General features: G+C 55.0%; 7 protein-coding genes across 8 annotated transcripts; all 7 read right to left on the reverse strand.

Annotated features, from left to right (window-relative positions):
- Nucleotides 1–2,292: 2,292 nt before the first annotated feature.
- On the reverse strand, nucleotides 2,293–3,192 carry ABB37_07512 (hypothetical protein; the record flags this gene model as incomplete). Its single annotated transcript, XM_015806177.1, has 1 exon — nucleotides 2,293–3,192. Exon 1 carries the CDS (start codon nucleotides 3,022–3,024, stop codon nucleotides 2,293–2,295), a length of 732 nt encoding a protein of 243 aa, XP_015655099.1. The 5' UTR covers nucleotides 3,025–3,192.
- Nucleotides 3,193–3,848: 656 nt separating this feature from the next.
- Nucleotides 3,849–7,281, reverse strand: ABB37_07513 (putative chloride channel protein; the record flags this gene model as incomplete). Its single annotated transcript, XM_015806178.1, has 1 exon — nucleotides 3,849–7,281. The coding sequence occupies exon 1, from the start codon at nucleotides 7,149–7,151 to the stop codon at nucleotides 3,849–3,851; it is 3,303 nt and encodes a 1,100-aa protein (XP_015655100.1). The 5' UTR covers nucleotides 7,152–7,281.
- A 410-nt stretch (nucleotides 7,282–7,691) lies between these two features.
- ABB37_07514 (hypothetical protein) lies at nucleotides 7,692–9,047 on the reverse strand (the record flags this gene model as incomplete). The annotated part of the gene is made up of 1 exon (XM_015806179.1): nucleotides 7,692–9,047. Exon 1 carries the CDS (start codon nucleotides 9,009–9,011, stop codon nucleotides 7,692–7,694), a length of 1,320 nt encoding a protein of 439 aa, XP_015655101.1. The 5' UTR covers nucleotides 9,012–9,047.
- A 430-nt stretch (nucleotides 9,048–9,477) lies between these two features.
- Nucleotides 9,478–11,186, reverse strand: ABB37_07515 (hypothetical protein; the record flags this gene model as incomplete). 2 transcript variants are annotated; one of them, XM_015806181.1, is made up of 1 exon in its annotated part: nucleotides 9,478–11,186. In XM_015806181.1, the coding sequence occupies exon 1, from the start codon at nucleotides 10,915–10,917 to the stop codon at nucleotides 9,478–9,480; it is 1,440 nt and encodes a 479-aa protein (XP_015655103.1). In that variant the 5' UTR covers nucleotides 10,918–11,186. The 2 variants fall into 2 exon arrangements, with proteins under 2 accessions (XP_015655103.1, XP_015655102.1); XM_015806180.1 differs by having other exon boundaries at nucleotides 9,478–11,173.
- Nucleotides 11,187–13,396: 2,210 nt separating this feature from the next.
- On the reverse strand, nucleotides 13,397–13,918 carry ABB37_07516 (hypothetical protein; the record flags this gene model as incomplete). The annotated part of the gene is made up of 1 exon (XM_015806182.1): nucleotides 13,397–13,918. The coding sequence occupies one exon, from the start codon at nucleotides 13,916–13,918 to the stop codon at nucleotides 13,397–13,399; it is 522 nt and encodes a 173-aa protein (XP_015655104.1).
- Nucleotides 13,919–14,819: 901 nt separating this feature from the next.
- Nucleotides 14,820–16,344, reverse strand: ABB37_07517 (hypothetical protein; the record flags this gene model as incomplete). The annotated part of the gene is made up of 1 exon (XM_015806183.1): nucleotides 14,820–16,344. Exon 1 carries the CDS (start codon nucleotides 16,230–16,232, stop codon nucleotides 14,820–14,822), a length of 1,413 nt encoding a protein of 470 aa, XP_015655105.1. The 5' UTR covers nucleotides 16,233–16,344.
- A 2,342-nt stretch (nucleotides 16,345–18,686) lies between these two features.
- ABB37_07518 (hypothetical protein) lies at nucleotides 18,687–23,146 on the reverse strand (the record flags this gene model as incomplete). Its single annotated transcript, XM_015806184.1, has 1 exon — nucleotides 18,687–23,146. The coding sequence occupies exon 1, from the start codon at nucleotides 21,762–21,764 to the stop codon at nucleotides 18,687–18,689; it is 3,078 nt and encodes a 1,025-aa protein (XP_015655106.1). The 5' UTR covers nucleotides 21,765–23,146.
- Between the last annotated feature and the right edge of the window lie 268 nt (nucleotides 23,147–23,414).

Raw genomic sequence — 23,414 nt, forward strand, 5'->3', positions numbered from 1 at the left:
AATACCTATATCAGCGTTTATCCTTAAAAAAAAACGAGAAAAACCTTACAAAAGAAGATACGAAAACAATTCGCGGGCGAAACAGCTTTCAGCGAGCGTCGTTTTCTTTTTCTTGGAAGTTTTTTCTTCATAATTGTTGTTGTCTGCTCCCCCGCATCTACACTCGTATTGTCTCATTTTCCTTTTCGTGCGCTCCGTGTCACTTTCCGTGACGAATCACATCACACCGCGAAGAGGAAGAGAGAGAGAGGGTGAACGAGGTGCGTGAGGAAAGAGAAGTGGAGGAGAATACACGCCAGTTAAAAACTCCAGCGTGTGTTGTGGAGGATCCGTGTGAGCCTGCAGAAGAAGCTGCTGTTGTACCTCGCTTGCGGAATTCTTTTTTTGTTGTTTTCTTTGTGAATATGGTAGAATAGAGAAATGAAAAAAGAAGGAAGAAACAAGCCATTTTACTGTTGGTCTCTTTTTAAATCACTAAAGAAAAACTTGTTTTTACCCAGAACGCTAAAAAAAACCCTTCTCGTGTGTCTTGCGCACCATCTGCCATCCGTCGTTGAGCACCACGAGTATCAACGTCATGCGTGTTTCTCTAGCGTGCTCAAGGCTTTACGCAAGTCGTGTACGAGTACCACCTACAAGTGTAGGCTTTTTTCCCCTCTTTACTCCGGCGTGGAGTAGGCATCCGAGGAGATGGTAAACGATAAAAAAAAAACACCAACAACGTAAAGGTGGTCATGTGTATGCGACAAGAAGGGGGAGGGGCGAACACACATATTTTTCCATTCATTGGGAAAAAGAAAAGGATTTTTTCCGTTTAAAAAAAAAACTGATGGTGACCGTTTGCCCCATTAGCACGCGCTGCTGCAATAAACCAAATCAAGAGAAGGAAACGAGAAACACACTAAAACCGGAGGAGCGTGATATACGGCTTTGTTCACGATTCGAAAAGCTCCCGGCCAGAGAGTAAGTCTGGCGCGGAGGAACGTAGGCGGCACGTTCGAGCTGCCGCCAACAACCACTTCCTTCGCACACACACACACACACACACAAATATACATGTAAAAGAAAGCCGGAGAGAAAGAAAAAGATGTGCCGCACCAAAGCTACCACCACACAATCCGTGTTTATAAAAGGAAGAAAAGCACATTCACACACACACACACACACGCACATTTGTTTCTTTGTATCTCAACTGCAGAGTCTGCTGGCTTTCCTCACCTAGCGGAAGGGCTTTCGCAAGTTCCGCTGTTGTCCTTGAAGACAGCAGAAACAACCGCAAAAACGGAGATACGTATAAAACAACCTCAACAGAGACGCACAACAAGTGGTTTCTTCCTTTTCAGTATGTCTGTGTATGTGCGTGAGTGTGCATTTGCGTACTGCGCTCTGTCTGTGCTCTTTACCAGGAATCACAGATGGCAGTACGCCGGAGTATGTGCTACGGCCGGTCATACCCAACGACAACGACCGAAAGAGAGAGAGTGTGGTGTCACCTTCGCGCGGAGAAACAGAAAGAATTAAAAAACGGAAAGACGTAAAGAGGCGTAAAAGCCCTCCATCGCAACGTCCTTCTCACAGCTTTTACTTCGTATATAACCTCTTCCCTGTCTCCGGCTGACGACGTGCAAAGACATCTGCAGCTGCAAAAAAAAGAAAAAGAGGATAAACATGAAAATGAGAGGGAAGAAGAAAAAAGAAGAGTTGAAATCGCAAGCAAAAAACCCACACAGAAAGAAATCCTCTCCGCTTCATTGAAGACCGGAAGAGGACGACAAAGCATCCGTCTCTAGAGGGAGGCAAAAGGGGAATAAACACACACAGAGAGAGAGAGAGAGAAGGATGCGGCAGCTGAGAGGGGCGAAGACCTGGTAAAGCGCATAACGAGAGGGATAGGGTGGGAATGCGAGTAGTTAATGCTGATGGATGATGGAACACCGCGTATCATTGTTGGGAAACCGTCCAAGGCTACAGCAGCATACGCACAAGCAAAAAGGCCGCAAGTAACACCCAGGTAGACCCTCTACACGTTGCACACCTTCATCAATCAAAAGCGCATGTGCTGGGTGGCTGCGTCGTTCCCCGTGCTTGCGTGATACCACGTCAATGGAAATAGTGTTCGAGCAGTCGTGGTTTCCGTTCCAACATCAACATCAACATCATCCTCATCGCAGTTCCCCCCTCCTTTCCATTTTAAAACACTACACGCGTTACATCCATCGTCACTCTTCTCGACAGTTGTATTGAACGTACATCCATGTTTCGTTTCTCTCCTCCTCCTACTTCACAGCATCCTTACTTGCCAATCATGGAGGTCAGCGCGCTGCTCGACTGGCTGCTGTGCACCACATCCTTGCGGGCATTGGCGATCACGCGGCGAATATCCGGCGAGCTGGCCGTGTACTCGGAGCGATCCATCGTCAGCTCGTGCTCCACGCCCTGCTCCTTCGCCATTGCGTCGACCGTGTCATTTGCGGTGATGCCCAGCTTTTTGACGTCGCGGATCGGGTCGTTCATCAGGAACTCCGGCGCGCGGTGCACCCAGCGGTAGAGGGGCTGGTCCACCTCGATCTTCTTGTTGAAGCGCTGCTGCTGCACCCACGGCTTGGTGGGCCACAGCCCGACGTTGTAGAGGGTGAGATCGGGGTGCAGAAAGATGAGGCGGTAGCAGTGCCACGTCGTAAAGACCAGCATAATCGCGCTCACGACGGAGCACGGCACCGACTCCATCGTCATGGCCTGCAGACGCATCTTTTCAATCGTGCTCACCTCGAGCCAATGCACGTAGCGGCCGTACGGGTTGCGGGAGAAGAAGCCGCCCGACATGCCCTGCGGAAGCAGGTTGTAGCGGAAGCGGTAGAGCCAGTGCATGTGCTTCGGGGCGAAGCCCTGCATGTACTCGGTGGTGGCGCCGTCGTGAACGGTGGAGATGTACGGGTTGCAGGACATGGGTTTGATGTAAACGCCGTGGTCGACGACGTTGGCGCTGGCCATGCCGCCGCCGATCTTGTTGGACGCGCGAGACATTCCGCGTGCTTAACTTTGTTTTTACTTTATGTATATATATAGCTATAGATATTATGTGTAATTGAAGACAACGAAAGAGAAGAGGACAAGGAAACGGACCGTCGCTACTCTGACAGATCAGATGTGAAAATTGAAGAAAGCGTCCAGGAGGGAGAAAAGAAACAAGTCTGTACAGGTAGACGCGCGCGTGTGGGTGGCAGGCAGTTATGATGACGAGAAGTGAGAGGCCGGTGCGTGTGTGTGTGTGTGGTGCATACGCAGAGAAGATAGAGATAGAGAGAAAGGCGCATGGAATAAAGGAGATGACGGCAGCGCTTTCGAGAGAGAGAGAGAGGGACGAAACCTAAGCATTGCTGTACGTCAACACTTGCCAGACGGAGCTCGTTGACATAGATGCCGTCTTCAACGTTACCCTGCACTTTAAAAAGCCATCCGTTTGGACCCCAGCAAGTCACAGACGCCGGAGCGTTCTGCCTCTTAAAAAAAAAACAGCGATTTACAAATTTCGAAGAAAAAGCAGAAGCACAGCCGCGCTGCATCCGATAGACGGTGCGCACTCGCCAACGCAGGAGTCGAACAGTGAAGACAGAAAATGCGAGGAAACAAATCGCGAACGACCTCGCACACGCACGGCGCGCGATTACTGCGTAAAAGGTGGACGATGCCGCCTCCGCGCACCCCGGCAAGGGCAGCAGCAAACGCGCATAGGAAGGCCTGCGCGAAGAAGAAAGCTCCTCTTCGCCGTGGCCAACGGGAGGAGCGCGTAATGCTGACGCTTCTCCAATGATGGGAGGATCGAGTCATGGAGAAACTTGCTGCTGATGCTACTGCTGCTGCTGCTGTTGCTGTTGGTCATACAGCCGCCGCGTGGAGGACGTGCGTGCCACCTCCGCCACCTGAGCCGCGGTAGGATGCAGTGGAGCTCGCATCGCTGCGAAGGCGGCATCGCGAGCCGTGACCGCGGAGGACGAGGCGCCACCACCGTTGCCTTGCCCGTTGCCCGTGCGCGGGGGAGCCCGACGTCGATCCTCTTCCGTCTGTACGCGGGACAGGTGATCCCCTGTCAGGTCTTTGCGGGTAATCACGCCCACCGCATAGTTCGACCGATCCACCACGATGAGGTGACGTAGCCCCAGGGTGGTGAACATGTCGTACACGCACGACAGCGCCGTCGTGTCCAAGACTGTAAAGGCGGACGTGTCGACGTGTGGGTAAAGCGACATCTGCGTGGGGCGCGGCTGCCTCGACGGCGGCAGGAACTCTGTCGGGTCCCTGCCCTCGCAGTGGTTGTGGAAGCCGTGATCCTCGACACGCTGCAGCACGTCGTAGGTGCAGTGCGAAACGCGGCCCTGCGTCATAATCAGGTGCCACAGCATCAGTTCCAGCTGGGCTCGTGTGACAATACCTTTACAGGTACCATCGTGCGCCGACACAACAGGGAAGCCGTGGTGCGTGGTGCGTCGCAGCACCGAAGTAATGTCCTCAAGACTGCACACGACGGGCAAGGCCACGACGGGGCCGTGCATGACGTGCCGCGCGTCCAGCAGGGTAAAACGATCCAAGTACGGCTCCGCGTTCAGCAGCGGGACGGCCCTCGCCTCGAGGTACACGGTGAGCATATCGCGACTCCACCGCGTCAGCACGCGGCGCGCCACGACGATGGCAAACATAAGCGGCAGCAGGTGACGAAAGTCGGCGGTGGACTCGATCAGAATGGCCCCGATCCCGAAGCTGAGGCCGGAGGTGGCGCTCACGAAGCTGCCGGCGCCGAAGAGCGCGAAGACGCCAGGGTCTGCCCACGACGACGCACTGGGAAGCACGCAGGTGGCTGCGACGTGGACGACCGTCCCCACGCATCGCCCAAGTGCCGCACCGATGACCAGCGACGGCAACAGCGTATCTCCGCACAACGCCAACCCTGAGTACACGGCGGACGAAAAGAAGTAGAGAAGGGTGAAGGTCCCCAGCGCACGCCACGGCATCAGACCCGCGGTGCGCTGGCTCAGCAGGGTTTGTAGGGCGGAGTCCGCGTAGGAGAAGGCGAGGGAGGCGTAGGTGTCCATCACACGCACGCTCTGTTCGTCCGTGAGGCGGTTGCGTCGTTTCTGTGACGCCACGGCGGGCGTACGCGCACTCGAAGAAGACGCCTGGACCGCTGAAGCAGCAGCACCATCACCATCGGTTGTGGCGGTGGTAGTGCTCTCCCTCGACAAGGCCGGACCACTTGCGTCTTCACCTTTCATGTCTACGGCCGGACACAAAAACCCGTTCATGCCGTAGAAGGAGATGGTCGTGACGTTGCGCCCACTTCGTACCGCGTATGGCACCCCTTTACACACCACCGGTATTGGTAGGTGCGCTGGGCTGTTGGTATCGCTGAAGCGAGTGGCACCATTGCCGCTGGCGCTACCACCACCACCACTGCTGCTGCTGTCGCTGCCTGAAGGGCGAAGCGGCTCGTACGTGCAGGCCACAGCCATCCAGTAATGCAAACTCACGTACACCAAGGTAAACAGAATCGGAAGCGCGTAGCGTATCGCTTTGCTGCGCAGCGCCACCTCTAAGCGACGACGCAAGTACAGGGCTGCCCAGCTGACCCGCACAAACACCACCGCACACGCGCCAGTGCACAGCCCAATGCCAAAGGCGGCCACGAAGTCCATCAGATTCATGGCGGGGTGCTGGCCAAAGGGCAGGTGGGTGCGGAACAACACCACCGCCTCCGACAGCAGCTCGCCGCGCTGCAGGCCGCCGCTTGGGCGGTAGCGGGTATCGAAGTTCACCCAGTAGGAGAGGTACACCTGCGTGCACAGCGTGGACAAAAGGCAGGCAGCAAAAACGTAGAGGGCAAAGCGCACGGGAAACACAGCGGACAACAACTCCAAAATGACGAGTAGACCAGCGACGGACACGCAGAACGCGGAGGCCATCCCGGCTGCCGCGCCGATCACCAGTATCACGCGGCGGTCGCGCGGGTTGCGGAAGCAGTCCACGAAGTGCACGTGGTAGCAGCGGATGCCATGGCGTCGTTGGAGCAGCTGCGCCCCGAGCATCGCCCCTGCCAGCATCAAGTGACCGTAGTGGCCGGTGCAGACGCCGCTGGACACGGTGAGCACCACGGCCACCATCCGTGCGACCAGCACCCGTGTGGAGCGCATCATCGGGTACGACACGCCGTTGAGGTACGCCCTCACCTCTGGTATGCCAGAGCCGACGCTCTCCGGCACCAAGTAGCACACCGCACTCGCGAGCGCCGATGTACACAAGGCAAAGAGCAGCACGAGAAGGTATCCGGAGCCGTAGGCGAGAGGGCCGTCAAGGCCGTACAGGCCAACGTTGCGGCCTTTCAGCATTGCCCACACATCCAACGATGAGCCCGCCACGGTGCTGTTCGCGTACCGGTGTGCGTCGGCAAAGGAGAAGCCGCGGAGCCCAAACCCGAGCAGCTCGTAACGGACAGCGTTGAGGACGTGCAAACAGGCCGCCGTGCCCAGCGACAGGGCACTCGTGCTGACGCCCAGGATGAGCACAAAGACCCACATGAACCAACGAGGTTCGTGGCTGCGCGTCTCTAGGTAATCCTTGTACAGCATGCTCTCCGGTTCGTAGGTGTCGACCGACTCATAGCGGGCCATCTTGGCGCGCTCCGACGCTGAGAAGAGACGGGGCTGATCGATGGGCAGTACCTCCCGTGCACACGCTGCCCGCATCTCCCGCCACACCCGCGTCCAAGTTGACCACCAGCTATCCCTCGTTGCCGATGACGTCGTTCGCGGCTCGGTGGAGGGCGACACAGAGCGTCCTGCTCCAACGGTCGTGCATATGGCTGCTGCTGCTGCTGCACGTGCGCTCGCGTCCTGCAACGTCGCTTCTTGCGTGTCAGCACGGTGATTGTCTTCTGCCGGCGTAGCCTGTGTAGCGAGGGAGGAATCCTCAATGGGGTTTAACATCGACAAGAGAGGCGCGTACAGGCGGGGCGCCTGCGATGATGTCGGCAGCGGGGCTCTGCGCGCTGAGGCGGAGGAGGTAGACGTTCTCTGCGGTTGAGCCGGATTGGCGCTGTTTCCGGTTAATGGGAACCCAGATAACGATGCCGCCCCGGCAGACGCAGCAGACGTTGTCTCCATCGGTGTGTCTCAGCCGTCTCATATATAAAAAAAGAGAAGGGAGCAGTTTTTAATTCGTGCGTCAAGTCACGTGGCACCACCACCCCCGTCGATGCAAAGGGAGAAAACAACAACAACAAAAAAACTGCACTGAGCACCGGAGAGGCAGGGGGTTGGGAGCGCGACAGCGAAGCACACAAAACAGAAGGCGGGAAAGGAGAAAGACACGTGCGCTGAGGAGTTCGAGATCACGAGATGAGAGGTGAGATCACCGCAAGGCAGGGGTTGGTGGGTGAGATCTCAATGTTAACCGAAAGTGCGGCTCTGCCATGGAGCAAAACGGAGGGGGCAACCGCATCAATTGGGTTTCGTCTTGTCTCGTTGAGCGTCACTAACGGGCTCGACAACAAAAGCCACTGCAAAAGATGGTGGGAGAAAACAACACATAAGAGAAGGCAGCGAGTTCGCTACGAAGAGGAAAGGTGAAGCCGCGCAGCGTGAGCGATTCAGCCCTCGCACGCGCAGAAGCACAGAAGCCTCCGGGTAACACCCGTATGAACATCATGGAGGGCAGTAGCGGTCATACAGCGCCTCCACAAACGCGACGTAGGCGTCTTGGTCCTCCTTGTGCCCCACCGCCATACACGGGTGCCGGCTGTGCTGCAGCGTCAACACTTCCACAGCTGGAATGATGTGGGGCACCAGCTCACGCCGCACCCGGTCGATCAGCGCCTGCGTGCACGCGTTGGGCACCCGCCGGTCCTTCACGGACAGCACAAAGGCAACGGGGCAGCGCAGGTGCACCTCCTGCGGGTCGAAGTCGTAGGCGGCGGCCTCGTCGCGGCCGCCACGCCAGTCGCAAAAGGAGCGGAAGAACCACCGCACGAGACGCGGGAAATAGGAGGAGGCGTCGATGACGTGTTCTAAGGTGTCGAAGGGCGCCTCCACGAGAACGAGAGAAACGTGCTTGGCGTCTTCGGCGTTCAATTTCATGGCCGAGTAGAAACAGGTGGTGGCGCCGCGGCTGACGCCAAAGAGCACGAGGTGCTGCTTTGTTGTCGGTGCGTGGCTGTCCTGTTCGTGCGGCGGCGACGCCGCGGAGCTCTCCATTTTGTGAACAGCTCGGCGCACCTCACGCGTGTACGTCGCCTGATCGCGAAGTCCACCCATGTTGGTCCGCCCCGGCTCGGAGTAGCAAAACTGAAAAGGCCGTGTACAGAACCACCACCCCGTAATGAGCTCCTTTGCGATGAGTATCCAATGAAGCGGGTTCAGGGTGCAATACCAGTTGCGGTGATGACTCTCCGACACCTCCGGGGAGGGCAGCACACCGTGAATGAGGCGCGGCGCCACGCGGCAGGTGGCGTTGTACAGCACCGGCGCGTCAACGAGTCCCTTCGCCGCTGCGTCCACGGCAGGATCCCGCGCTACCCGCGGCGACGCGCTGGGCTCGATTTCCGAAGACGAGGGGTGCGGCGAGCTCCGTTGCTTACCGCGACGGCTGAGACAGGCCGAGCTCGATGCTGTGTCAGCAGCTTCGTTTTCAACGGTCACGCAAACCGAGAGCCCCGCACTTCCTTCTTCATCACCGTCTGCGTCGACCTCCTTTCCTTTACCCGCCACGACGACGGTGCTCCACAGCCGCAGCGCTCGCCGCACGCGATGGCAGAGGGGCATTCCCGTGTACCGGTTGTTGTCCTTGTCTACTTCGTGCAGTGGGCCGTGCGGGTCATCGCACCAGTTGCACAGCACCGTCACCGGGTCACCGCCGGTGTAGCGCGCCATCTGGGAGCGGGTGGAGGTGACGCCGGGCATGCCGACCGTCAGGATGTTGTCCCGCGGCGGAGGGCTGTTCTCGTAGGGTACGCTGCGTGGATACATGACACGACGATGCGTTCCTTTTTAAGCACTTCTTTCTGTGTGATGGATGAGAATATGAGTCTTGGACGACGAAGGGGGAGGTGAAGAGGGGCGACATCAGGAGGTCGTAAAACCAAAACAAACAATCAAAAAATGTAATGCGAGGGAGTAGGAGGAGGACGAGAACGCTGTCTTCGCATTCACCTGTTCGTGTCGCTGCCGCTGCCATTCGAACCAGGGTCAGCATGCATCGAGAGCTTTTTTATATTCACTTCTTCTTTTCACAGGTTGAATCTTTCACGCTCTTCAATACACCATCCCAACAGCTGGCCACCTTCACAGAGACAACAGCAGTAACAACAACAAGAATTATCACCTCCTCATTATGTTTCACTGCATATCCCAACAACATCTCCGCCGATGCATCAAATCGTAAAAGTAAAAAGCACACCGCTCCACGATTGTCTCCCTCTCTCTTATCCATATCTTACGCATCCTCGAAGTCATCCAGCGCCGTGAGAGCGGTGCGAATTTGTTCCCTGTCCTGGCGGTCCTTGTCCGCCGCATCCACCCCACCAACGCCGGACTCCACTCGATCCTCGTCGTCGTCGGAAGAGGAGATGTGCAGCATCGTTTGCGCCGACTTCCCCGTCAGCTCCGCCGCCGACACGTGCGAGGGTCGCCCAACGCCGATGGCCGTCCCACCCATCGCCAGCATCTCCGCTCCTGCCTCCGCACCCTTGACGCCGATGAGGTCCATCAACTGATCCACCTTCTTCGCCTTGGCCGCCTGCTGCTCTTGCTCCAACTGATACAAGACGGGATCGATGCGGCCGCGATAGGCTAAGTACTCGTCGATGATGTCCTCCACCTGCGCCCGAATCAAATCCTCCACCTCACTCGAATACTGAGCGGGAGCGAAGGGCACCACAAACGCCACCGCAGCGGATGTCACAGCACACGCAGCCGACGTCGGCCGCAACGCCTCTGCGCCCTCAACTTTTTCTGCCTCCGCTTCTTCATTCCCATCGCCCACACCAGCGCCTTCGCCACCGCCAGGAGACCACATCAGCGGCTCCAGGTGCCCGGCGGCGTGCATTGAGAAGCGAGCCGGGTACAGGGCCTCTAGCCGCCACATGTCCTCTAACAGCGTCAGCAGAGGACCGGCCTGGTCCGCCGCCTCCTGCGCCAGTGCGACGCCCCAGTGGTACTTACGCCGCAGCGGCTCGAGCAGCGCCTCCTGCGACGCGAGGTCCTGCGAGACCAAATGTAGCCGTGATTCCTTCGCGATGCGCTCCCGCTGCTTCGCCAGCTGCTCTGCCTTCGCATCGTGCTGCTCCGTCTTTGCCGCCTGCAAAACACGCTGCATTCCACTGAAGACGGAAGAGCGGAGGAGGAGCCCGCCGGGGCGGCGCTTCGGCCCGGCAGCGGACTCCTTCGACGCCGCGGTCCCCGTTGTTGCCGCTGCTGCTGTTGCTGCTGGTGCTGCAGCGGACTTGCTCGATCCCTTTGCGTCCTGCGTCTGCGGCACCGTTGCAGTTGAAGATGTGACGTCTGCGACGGGAGCGGCAGCAGCAGCCGAATCGGCGTTGGTTGCTTCCGTAGCCGTCGTTGGTGTTTTCATCTTCGTCTCTCCCTCGTCGTCCAGGCTGGCCTGCAGCTTCGCCTGTTCTTTGCGGAGACGCTTCACCAGACGCAGCAGGGCCAGATAGCCCAATTCCACCACAGCGACCTGCCGCCGCACTAGCTCAAACTCGTGTACCTGCTGCGACACGTAGCGCAGCACGGCACGACGCTGCGGCTCCGTCAGCGGTTCCGGGAAGTCGCCAAGCAGCTTTAGCGTTGCCTGCGGCGCGTCTTCGGGCTCGTCATCATCCGATGTGAGGATGGCGTCTCCATAGAAGGCCAGGTCGAAGTGACTTTCCATGGCGTTTGACGACGCGTACACAAATCTTCAAAAAAGAAAGGGGATGCAGAGACAGCACTAGCGGCTGCTGATGCGTGTGTGCGGATGTGTGTGTGTGCGTGGTAAGGCACAGCGGTGCAAGCAACAATAATTGTTATCAATGGGGACCGAGATGCACTTCACCCACGAAAAAAAAGAAAACGATATGACACGACCTCGTTATTTGTTCACAAAAACAACAAAGAAAAAAGAAAACGGCAAGCCAACGCAGACGCGCTTTCAAAAAGGACTGCAGACAGACACGAGGGTTAAGGAGGTGCACCATTCCCCAACCACCACAAGAAGAAGAACATCGTAAGAAATAGAGGAATAGCGTGATTTGGAGAAACAGAAGCCGAGTCGAAGACCGCCTTCAGGCTTTCTGATGGTTGGCACATAAAACAAAACTGCATTTGCGATTCCAACAACAGCAAGAAAGACCTACAACGAATCCCGCAACCTTAGCAGTTGCAGTCGACTTGGGAGAACAAACGGACGACAAGGGACGTCGTAGGGGTTTTCCGTTTACACTTCGCTGAAGGAAAAGACGAGAAACGCGGAAAAAAAAAACTGCGAAGACCACGACCAGCATCGAGACCGGGTCTGCAAGAACATCGCACAGTCGATGGCCTTCTTCACCAGATGCCTAGTGGCAGCTCTGTAAGGGTTTTGGAGTTTTTTTTCCTTTTGGTTTGTTTCGTTACATAGTACAACGAGTTCATTTATTTTTTCAATGTCATCACGTTTCTTCTATTTTTTTTAAGTTTGGTAGGCTTCTCTGGCGTCTTGGTTACGCTGCAGCTCACCTCTTCGCCGTAAAGCTCTCCTTCTCTCTCTCTCGCTCTCTGAAAGCATCGCTTGTTGAAAGGAAGAGGTTAAAGAGGCTTAGCCAGCTCGATATATATGTATATATACTCGCGAATACACAAATACACCAAAACACACACACACAAATCAAGAACACTAACGAGGCAATAGTAAAAATAAAGGAAACAACACTGAAACAAATACAGGATGCATACAGAGAATCAGTCTTCTTGTCAGGACCTGAACGAGCGTCTAAGGCGTGCGGGCATCAACGCACCGGATTGAGCTCCGCTTCTTCTTCTCTTCTTCCTTTTGGCTCGTTCGTTTCACAAAATGGAAACAGAGCCGGTGCGTACGCTTTCCAGCGCACAGAACCCGTCCTCCCGGCTTCTGCTCGTGTTGGGAATTTGCGCGCCTCGTACGCCGTAGAGTCGCAAATATCATTGGAGAAGAGAAAAAGGCAGAAACCGAACGCAAAAAAAGGGGGAAAAGGGCTGCGTTGAAGGCAACTTGGTACCGAAGTGAGAAAGCAGCAACGGCAACGGAAAGGCGCAACACACGCAATGCCGTCAGGGCAACGTTAGCATTTTTCATTTTCATTTTTTAATTCCTTTTACGTTCTTATGTGCAAGAGAGGCAAGCACTGCAATCCGATCTTCCTCTTGTCTTTTTCCCAGTTCTCTATGCGGGGTGCCCCGCTCCGCGCCACAACTTGCTGCTCTCCCGACATCAACAAACACCCGCATTCCGACATCCACGCTCTACCGAGTACACCGCCATTTGAGGGGCACCGGGAGAATCAAGCAAAGAGAGACGATGAAAGAGAAGAGCTTGGCTGACCCGCAGAGGAGCAGGAGAACTCCACTTCACATCCGCACGTTCAGCGCATACGCGCACACACCACGGAAGAAAAACCAAATAATAATAATAAACAGAACGAGAAGGACGCAAGAGTGAGTGGCTTCACGAATCTTTCATTACAGCACATGCTCTATCGATCTTCAACTAAAAAATATATATACGGAAACGGCCACCGAGATCAGAGAACACGAAAAATCGACAGGTAAAAACACAACAACAAGAAAAAGAATCGCGCATCCAGCGATGAGCACACATACCCACTGAACGAAGAAAGGAGAAGGGGAGCAACACTCCTACGACCGCGAAGGGCATTCCGAGTCTGAGACAAGAAAGGAAAGATACGAAAAAGACTAGTCGATGGTCAGACGACGTACAGGAGGAAAGAAGAGAAAAACGCAAAAGAAAAACAAACAAAATGAGGGGAAGTACAGGAAGGAGAAAAACATCAGCAAGAGAAACACGCGAAACGTACAGGCAAGGAAAAGAGAGACAGACTGGAAAAAAAGGTCCTTTCAGACGTCGTGGCAATCACAAACGCCCTAACACTTGCGTGCAAGTCGCATCGCGTCCTTGGTGAAGTCTTTCCTTTGTATTTCATAAGAAGAAGAAAGAAACAATGAAAAAAGACATTCCGTCCTAGAAAGAAAGGAGAAAGAAAAAGAGTTGCATGCTTCACCGACTGCCGCATGCTACGCGATACTGCATTAAATAGTACACAAAAAAGGAGAAAGAAGAGACCTCACGCCGCACGCGCTTCTGTATATAAATAATCGCTCTTCTTCCCCTTCTTCTTCTACGAAGTCTTCGCGGCCTCCTCGTCCGAGGCGTCGTCGTGGTACCACTCATCCTTCTCGGGGTCGTACCACATCTCGTTCGTTGGGTCATAGAACTGACAGCTAGGCGGGTGGTAGTACAGATTTTCCGTCGCTGAGTAGTAGTAGGGCGTGCCCTCCGTCTTCACCCAATCGCCTTTCGGCAGCACCACCGGGTTGCCGTCCTCGTCGACTTCGCCGTTGCTGCCGCCGGCGTCCGAGTTACCACTGCGCGGCCCTTTGCCTGGGGCTGCCGTAGAACCCGCGTCCGTCTTGCCGTTCGCACGACCCGCGGGGGCTTCTACAGACTTGTTGCTCGGCGTTAAGGCTGCCTGCTGCGCGGCTGCCTTGTCGGCTGCCGGGGCCGAGTCACCGCCGTTCGGCTGCGCCGCCGCATCTCCCTTGTTTTGCGGCGGTGGCTGCGTTCCACCCGGCGCGGCGCCGTCGGCCGCGTTTTTGCCATCGGGCTTCTTCTCCTTGTTCTTCGAACCGGTGCAGCCCATTTTTCTTTCCTTTTTTCGGCACCTTCCTTTGAAAAAACAAGTACAGTTGAGGTGTCCGTTCAAGAGCAAATGCGCTTTCCGGCTAAAAAAAAAGTGTTTCTATCGATAGTGCGATCTTGCAGTTCACACACACACACGCACACTCGCACGAATAAACGAAGATTAGACAACGATCGCTGGTCAGCGTACGCGCAGCGCAGAAACTTGCAGTTTGATTCTTTTTTGTCAAAAATATAACCTCGGCTGAGAACAGAGAGTATAAACGTTCTTCGGAAAGCCAAAAAAATGCCTCTCGTCTTTTGAATGTTGATATCGCAAATATAAGAAAGAAAAAAGAAGCGTATAAACCTTTTTCCAGGCGGAGACGCCGCAAGCAGAGTTGTGGTTCCCGAAAGCAGGGGTTGGAATTGCAAGAGCCGTTTAGTGTTTGTAGAACGGAGTCAGAATTAACGGGGGGCAAATAAGAAGAATTGATGACTTGGAAACGTGTGAATTACGAAGCAAAACACATGGAACCCCTCTCAAAAAACAGAAGTGAACGTCTACGACAGGCTTGAGCTACGACCGCTGTGCAGACGAACCCAAATCTGATACGCGCTGTGCCGCATTCTATTTAACCCACCGACGTTTGGGCAAACAACATCAAACCAAGTGTTTTCCTCAATAAGCTATCCTATCCCTCTTATCGCAAACGTTAATCATAATGAAAGTCGCTTAACGCACCAGCAAGAACAATCGTTAAAAGCAGCAGGAGCCGCATGTGGCACAGGATTTGTATACGCATACTCCCAAGATAGAGTTCTTGGATGAAAGCAATGCCTTGACTGATTACACCAACAAGCACCACAGGACCCGATAAGAGAAGGGAAAGGAAAGCAGTTCCTTTTTTCTTTTTATTGGTTTACGCCGTGCTCCGTGTCGCCCTCTTCAACATGTCGTCGTATAAGCCTTTGCGCAGAACATCTGCCTTGCAAAGACGATCGTGCAGAAAGCGAAAGCAGCGACCCGTCTTGTCCGCTTCGCTGTCCGTCGCCGCAGCAGCCAGAGTGGGCACCTTCTGGCACAACGCATCGGTGTAGCGCGCCACAGCCGCTTTGCCGTCTTCGCCGAGGGCGGCCTGCAGGCCGAGGAGCTGATCCAGCAGAAAGTAGTTCGGCATGTAACACTCATCATCAGTGCCCACGCGGTCCACCTCTGCGATCAGCTCAATCACCGCGTTCACGAACACATCCGTGAGGGCGACGGCCTCTGCGGCCTCCTCTGCCGTCTGTTGATTGTCACGCAGCAGCTGCAGCACAAAAGGGGCGTAGAACCACGCAGACTGATCGTTTGGATCGCAGTAAATGGCGTGCTCTAAAAACCCAACGTCCTCGCGAAGCTGCGTGAGGAGGGCCTTGTGGCATTCCTTCCGAGTTCTCTCCGTGGAAGAGCTGTTGTCGGCCCCTGCCAGCTGTTCGCGCCAGCGGGCCGCAGCCGATTTCAATGCCAGAGACCGCTGATGCCACGCGCTGTAGTTGGAGAAGTTGTTCTTGATTTTTTGCGTCGTGTACGCCAGCTCAGCCGCCTCATCTGCTGTAAACGCATCTGGGGAGCTCTCCTCAGTGGCCACCGCACCCGCATCAACCGTGGCGGGCTGCATGCCTTCACTGGAGAGGGGAGAGGCGTGAAGATAGGCACGTGCGAGTGCACTGGCGCGGCATTCCTTCGCCACGACCCATCGACGGTAGTTCCACGCGTGGAAGTTGCGCTCATCCATCTGCAGAAGCTGTTCACACTGCGCCCGTTCCTTCTGCAGTAAGCTCTGAAGAAGGATAAAAGACGGTGCTGCACCGTCATTGGGAGCCGTCGCGCCGTCTCCTCCCCGTGACCCAAGTTGCACGAGCTCTGCTTTGGCCAACGCCTCCGTTTGGTCAAACACCCAGTGCCGATGCACAAAGGCGTTGTAGTTTTTGTAATTCATAAGGAGCACTTTGGAGTTCAACTTTAGCTCCTTCTGAAGCCATTCCTGCCGCGTCATCGGTGGCGCCGCTGCCGCATTCTTTGCTTCTGCAGCGGTGGCAGCCACTGCGCCGGACTCCGCCGCCTTCCACACCGTCTCGAGTGCGCGGCGGCGGCAGTTATACGCCGAGTAAGCATCCGGCACCGCCAGTAGCAAGCTTTCCGTATCGTCTAACGTTTTCATGGAGTAGTCGTGCACCTTGGAGGTGTGCAGGACAGCCTTGTAGAGCACCCCAACCCGCTCGTGCTCTGCCGCTGCCGCCGCCTTCTCCTCTGGAGTTAGCGCTTTCTTCTCCTTCTTCTTCTGGTCGTGCATGCTTTGCCAGGTTTTCTGACAATGTTGTATATAGGTATCGAGAGTGTGGAGTTGTGCGATACGGCTCTGGTAAATATATATCTGTACTAGTTCTTCCTCTTAAATCCCTCTCTTGTTTGGTATTAGGCGAGAAAAAGAAAGGAGTTAAAAACGAGTAGACGAACTGCAAGGCATTGTTGACATTCATCCTTATGACTTTGTCCCCCCCCCCTCCCTGCCGCTGCATTTTTTTTTCTTTTGCTTCTTCCCGGGAGCGAGAATGCCGACAATGGTGGCGTTTTCCCACTCTTCTCCCGAACCCTTGCGAAGAAAGGGAAACACGTGGACCGCGCTAACAGGCTGCGAGCTGGTGGGAGCGTTTTCTCCTTCGTGTGTGTGTCGCAAAACAGCAGCACTGCTGCGCTTTGCGGGCGTAAGAGCCGAAACAGGTCGACGACCTCGCTGCCAGAGCAACCGAGTTGCCTCCATCATCGACGGTGGCCGTTATCGGTCGCGATGCTACCATGGTTTTTGACTTCTTTTTTTTTTCGCAGAACATCACGCACAGATTATCAAGTTTAAGAATGAAAATAATAACAGGGAAACGACACAAGCACAAAAACGGTGTTTGTGGAGTACAAAAGAAATATATACTTTTTTAGCGCACGCGAACGGCCTGAGCCGCATGATAAAACAAAGAGAAAATAACATAATGGCAATCGCCAAAGTAAAAGGTGCGCAAATGAGATGACGGTTATCTGCGCAACAGGCGAGAAGAAGGTGCTCCACTACGTGACATGGCGAAGGAACACTTTTTCTCTCTTTTTTTAAAGAGAGCTTCATGAAATGCCCCCGAAGTCCAGTCTTCCACCACAACAAACCTGTTCTACAGTTCCTCTTTTTCCTTCTGGCGCAATACGCATCGGCAGGCCGATTCGCGCGTAGAGAACTCACGATGACCCAAAAGACGTACGACAAGATAAACTTAAAATAGCAAAGCAAGGGCCTAATAAAAGAACAAAACACCACGAGCACGCCAAAGCCCCCCCGCGTTGACCTTCATGTGTGACAGTCCGGCAGAGGAGTTCGTCGCCCCACATTCCTTTTTCGACCCTCCCTATATGCATCGGGCAAGTAACAGCGCACAGACACACACACACACACACACAAAAGGGGAAAAAAGAAAAAAAAAGAAAAACGTACCGATTTTGATTTCTGAAAGCAATCACTTGTGTGACGGAAGAGGACAGAAATGTATTGTTGTCCACAGAAGAGAGAGGAAAGCACAAGGAGGAAATGAATACGCACGACTGACCCGGAAGAGCCCTGGGAGAGTCTGCGGCCAGACAAAGAGTAATACATCAGCGCCGCGTACCAAAGGTCCTCCACGCCAATGAACAGCACAGCAGAAGAGAAGCAACGAAGACGAAAGGGAGAAACACACACACACACGCACACACGCACAGGCAAAGAAAAAGAAAAGGAAAAGGTCTACATACGCACAATAGAAAGGGGAGGGGGAGAAAGCGAAGCTATAAACATCAGATGTGGTATGGGTGCGTACAGAGAAAAGGACTGTCAAGGGACGCAGATACAAATACATTTATAGAAATACTAGCAATAATTTAACTCATCATCAGAAAGATCCAACTTCATTCTCGCGGCGCATCAGCGCAATGGATGACAGACAAACACAACGGCAGGCTCCTGCGATGCAAGGTCGCACTGAAACAACCAACAGGCTCAGGAACACACAGACACACACACACTCCCGCACGTACACTGAAGGGCGCGCATCGCGCTTGACAACATCATGTAGACGAATGCATCAGATCTCACAGCAAACTAATCGTGAAAAACAATATATAGGCGGCTCCTGATGCCTCCATCTGTCTCCCCCCAACTATCAATGAAGTACAGTGAACCCATGGAGGTGATAAAGAAGAAACAAAGAAAACCACGACGACAGCCCAAGCGGTTCTGATTGCCGCATTTTCAGAATTCCAAGCATATCTTTGATCGTAGTGGAAAAAAAAAGATAGAAAAGAAAGAAAAAAGTTACGTCTTATTTCCTGTGATCCCCAATGTTTAGCGGTCACCCACAGGACGAGATCAACGGTGCAAGCGATCACTGGCTTCCCCAACCAAACTCAACGACATACTTAAAAATGGAGAAACTATGAATGCTACACGAACACTCGCCTGTTCCGTTGTTGTTGTAGGCACCACAGAGTAGTTCCCCACTTCACCTTCTCTGTCGTGACAGATGAGTCGATTAGCACACTCAGTTTTTTTTTTAAGACCTCCATAGAAGAGAGAAGAAAAGCAAGCAAGTAAAGCAATATTATCAGGCCACCGAGACACAGTCGCGAAAAGAACGAAAAGACTCCAGTTTATCATCTCTTCGTCTTGCCTATAAATTATTCAGGTCGCAGCAGCGATTACAACACAACGAGCGGCTTTTCAGTTTTTTCTCTACGCATCCTCTTGATTGCCGTCATCGGCGGCGTCCGCCACCGCCGCGGTGGCAGCGGCAGACGACGATGGAGGCGGCACGAACACAAATGACTCCGGCGCGTCTTCGTCATCAGCAATTTCGTCCATGTACGCGATCCAGATGCGGCAGCGGAAGGTGCGGTAGAGCTTGCGCTGCATCCGGCGGAAGTCCACAAATACACTACGGGACGGGCGGCTGACAAACAGCGTGATCTTCTCACGTGTGAATTGGTACTCGCAGTCGACGAGGGTCACCTGGTGGATGAGCTCGAGTGTGTGCAGCTCCTCCTCCGTCGGCGACGTCAGCGAGGTGCGGTGCTCCCCGTCGTCGGAGTCGTTGTCCTGCGTGTGTCTTCCCGCAGCGGCAGCGGCGGCGGCGTCATCTTTCGCCGCAGCGCCCGCGTCGTTCCCGGTCGCACGCTGCACCTGCTCGCTACGCGCCACCCGCTGCTGGTAGCGGTTCTCAATGAACTGCTGCACAATGGGCTTCGCCGTGACAAAAGCCTGCCGCTCCGCCTCCCGCTGCGGCCCGAGGCTCTCCACATCCTCCGGGGTGGCAGGGCCGATTAACCACGGCCAGTCCTTGACGGACAGCACGTAATCAAGCGCCGCCTGTCCAGTGAGCTGCGGCAGGTCCGCCGTGTCCGCCTCATCGAACTTGCCGGCGCCGTCGGTGGTGGCGGCACTGGCGCGCTGCTCGTGCATCTTCTCCAGCGCAGCCCTGCGGCGACCCTCGATGAAGACGCAGTCGCGCGCCATCTGTTCCACCGAGACGTGGGCGAGCACCTCGCCAAGATCGGCGCCGCGGTCACCCTCGACGAGCATCTGGCTGCCGATCGGCACCGCCGTCGCCGGCAGCGGGCAGGCGTAACGCTTGCCCTCCATTTTTCTCTTCACCACCACAAAGAGCTGAATGGCGGCGCTGCGGTCGGCGTGGAAGCGTGCCTCGTCCTGCTTCCGTGGGAACTTCTTGCTCACCTCGGAGGTGGATGCGCTGCTATCGTTGTTTCCACCGTCTTCGCCCATCGCGGCAGCCTTACCGTCGAGCTGATGGGAGGAGGGGGCGGCGGGCTTTTTCGGCCCGCCTTGCTTGGCCTGCAGCTGCGACTTGGCTTTTGGGTACTTGTTGCTGTTGTTGGGAATACTATTGTTACTAACGCTGGTATTGTTCGACGCGCCAGCGGCAGCAAGTGAGAACTGCGGCGGGGATGAGGATGCCGAGACGTCCCCGGTACCAGGGCAGCTCTGTTGCGGATGCTGCTGCCGCTGTCCCGCACCACTGCGATGCGTGCGCGTCTCTCCCCCACCGCCATACCCGGCCTGCTGCACCACGTGTCCGTACGTCGGCATGCCGGGCATGGTGGACAGGGCCTGATACCCGTAACCCGGCATCATGGGAGGGACACCAACCGAAGAAGCGCCGACGCCGGCAACCGCCGTGCAGCCCATGTAGTAGGTTGGGCTGGGTATCACCTGACCGTACTGGTTCACGTACTCCGCTACGGGGCCCTGCATCACCGCGATGTGCTGCGGTTGCTGCGCTTGAGGGTCGTAATACTGCTGCGGTGGCTGCTGCTGGGGTACCAGAACTTGCTGCGGTGGTGACGGCAGGTAGGCGACCATCTTGGAAGGGTCGTAGGCGTTGGGGTGCGGCGGTACGCTGGCGTAGCCCTGCTCTGCATAGCCCATTTGGGCTTGATTGTAGAGTGAATGCGGTGGCGACATGTTCGTTGGACCGTAGCCGTAGTACTGCGGCTGCGGCTGCTGCTGTAGTAGCTGCTGCGGCATTGGTAGGACTGGTAGGGGGTGGGGTGGGTACTGTACGTATTGTTGCTGCTGTTGCTGCTGCTGAAGGTGCGAAGTGTCGGGCGAATAGACGTTCACGGACGCGTTCGACCGCTCATCCGTTTCCTCGGTAGATACCACCACCGCGCAGTTCGGCACGTTGATCATGCGGCCTCTGCTGCTGTTGTTGTTCAACACCGTGCTCATCGGACACCCGCCAGGTTGGAGGGGACGGCGGTCAACGCTGCTGGTGCTGGAGCTGGCGGGGCGGCGTACGCTGCTGCTGGAAGAGCGCGACTGCAGGGACGCGGCCTCTAGCGGAGTCGTGCTGTCCGGCTGCGGCAGGTGCGCCGCCGTGGCTGCGATGTCTGCTGTTCCAGCCGCGGACGAGGACACGGGCTGCACCACCGGCATCGTAATCTGCGACGTGTTGAGCGAGCTCGCGTGGGAGCTGGCCGTCGCGCGGATGCGCTGGCGCACATTCACGTTGATCGTCGGCAACCCCCCAGAGGTACCGACGGAGAGGGTGCCGACGGTGGTGGTCGCCACGAGTCGGGCATCCGTGCTAGAGATCGACATGGGGTTGCCGTCCCGCCAGTAGCCGTCGGCCGGCTCGCCAGCGGTGTGCAGCGGCACGGGCTGGATCTGCGGTAGCTGGACCGAGTGCGGGGGCTGCGACGGCTGACGTCGCTGACTCACGCTACCTGCGATGTTTGCGGAGGGGCTGTTGGTGCGGAAGTTGGTTTCACCGCCGGTGGCAGACGAGTTGAACTGGAAGGTCAGAGGATTCTGCGAGGTGCTGTTGCTGAAGCTGTACTGGTGTGTGGGCCGCCCCGTCACGCTGTTCGACGCCGTCGTGACGGACGTGTCGAGGCCGTAGAGGGCAGTTCCATCGGTGCCGCTGAGCAACACGTAGGGGTTGTGCGTGCTGCGGCTCATCGGGTAGTGGGTGTGGCTCGAGTTGGGTGAAGCGGTGGCGCAGGCGCGCGTGGCAGACATGGATACCGCGGCGGCAGCAACGGCACCGACTCGCGCAGCAGAGGCGGCAACCGCCGTCCCACGTCCGCCAGAGGCAGCGGCACCGCAGTAGGAATCAGCGTGGTATTCATCTGCTTGATTCACTTCTAGCACCTCCACCACGTCGTCATCGCCGCTGCTGACGTCGTTGTGGCCAAAGGTGTGAAAGAGCGACGGTATTTCGGTGTTGTCCTGCGGATTGCTCGTCAGCGTCGCCTTCAGCTGGCTGGCGGCCATCGCGGAGCTCGTCTGCATCTCGTAAACAAGAATTCGATGTCTGCTATTAGAATTACAATACACGAGGAGAAAAAAATAACGTAAGACGAAACAATAAAGCTGTCTAGAGAAACAGATGGGGAAAGGAGTCCGGGTTGGTGACGGCACGAATACCCTCTGATGTTCCGTGACACTGCAGTGTGGCGTGAAGAGTCCGGAGAGAACCAACGGAAAGAAAAAAAGGAACAGAGAAGGCAAATATGAGAAGGCTGCGAGATTCGTGAGTAAGGAAAAAGATTGAGACAAAAACAGCACAGACTGATAAGTAGAACTGAGACGAAGGAGCACCGAAAGAAGAAGGAGCTGTCAACAGTGATAATAACTAGAGGATAAAAAGAAACCCAAAAGGAAAGCTTGAGAGTGGAGATGTATTAAATGTGCGGATAAGGAAACACGCACACACACACACACACACACACACACAGACATACACACACACCAACACCAACACCTCAATCTAAAAAGCCGTAGCGGAGAACAATTGAACGACAAGAAAACGTGGGCTTTCTTTCCCTCAGAGTAGCCTTTTAGCGAACGCCGAGTACGCCGCTGCGCGACCTTGACGTGCTAGATTAAACAACGGCGAAAACAAAGAAAGATGTAAAACATGGGAATTACGCACTAGCAAACGTGAGAACGCCTCAGAGCAAAATAAGTCCGTTTGAAACAGCTTGGAAAACAACAAAATCAGCCAGAAAGAGAGAAAAAAAAGAAAACGATGGAAAAGGAGACCCAACACAGCGAGACGCAAGTGACAAGTAAATATCGGAAAAAAGGATTTTTGAAGCAAGTCGTACTAAGAGAGAACAACACCACGAAAAAAGGGAAACGGAAAAGAGAGCCAAAAGAAACAAGAGGCACTCGTAAACAATTCCGTTCGGTTAGGTATGTATTTGAATGCAATCAAGGACGACAGTCTTTACGAAGCGTTGGCAACGCAAGAGGCAAAATATGACTTCGTTGGAACGCCTCTTGTTGTTGTGCGCGACAGGTTACCAAATAAGGTGGAGGCTGTGGCAAAAATTTAGGAAGGAAATTTAGACGTGGAGAATAAGAACGTCGTTCGTCCTTTTTTTTTTGAGGGGGAGGGAGCTCAATTATTTCTTTGCGTTGTTAGTTTAACAAATGTGTTTTATAAACCGTTTTGGGGATGTGCTCTCGCACAGACACACTGAGGGTTTTTTTTTTTGCTTGTCCTTTTCCCAATATCAAATATATATATTTATTTGTTTAAATATATATGTATGGATGAATGAGACGTTCTTTCTCGTTAGCTACCAAGGTCCGATGAAGCACGACGTACGTGGATTGGGATGAATCGGCGCGAACGTAAAGGATGGACAAAAAAAAAAAGAGAATGCTTCATCGAGATGAACATCGTGCGGTGGAGACCAAGAAAGAGAAGAAAAATGAATGCAGCGAAGCGAAGAAGAACACGATAAGGGAGGTTAAAAGACGATCCCATTACTGCGGTGCGGTTGTGAAGTCATTTTCCCCCCCTCTCCACGCCACTCCTGAGTGTTGCCGTGCATTACCACCATCAGCTTCTGTACCGTTACGGAGACGATGCAGAAGTAGTCAGCGTCACACACTCGCACACACGCACTCGAGAAAGATCCACACTTCCAC

The sequence above is a fragment of the Leptomonas pyrrhocoris genome (genome assembly GCF_001293395.1).
Source record: "Leptomonas pyrrhocoris isolate H10 chromosome Unknown, whole genome shotgun sequence".
NCBI classification, from domain to species: domain Eukaryota; phylum Euglenozoa; class Kinetoplastea; order Trypanosomatida; family Trypanosomatidae; genus Leptomonas; species Leptomonas pyrrhocoris.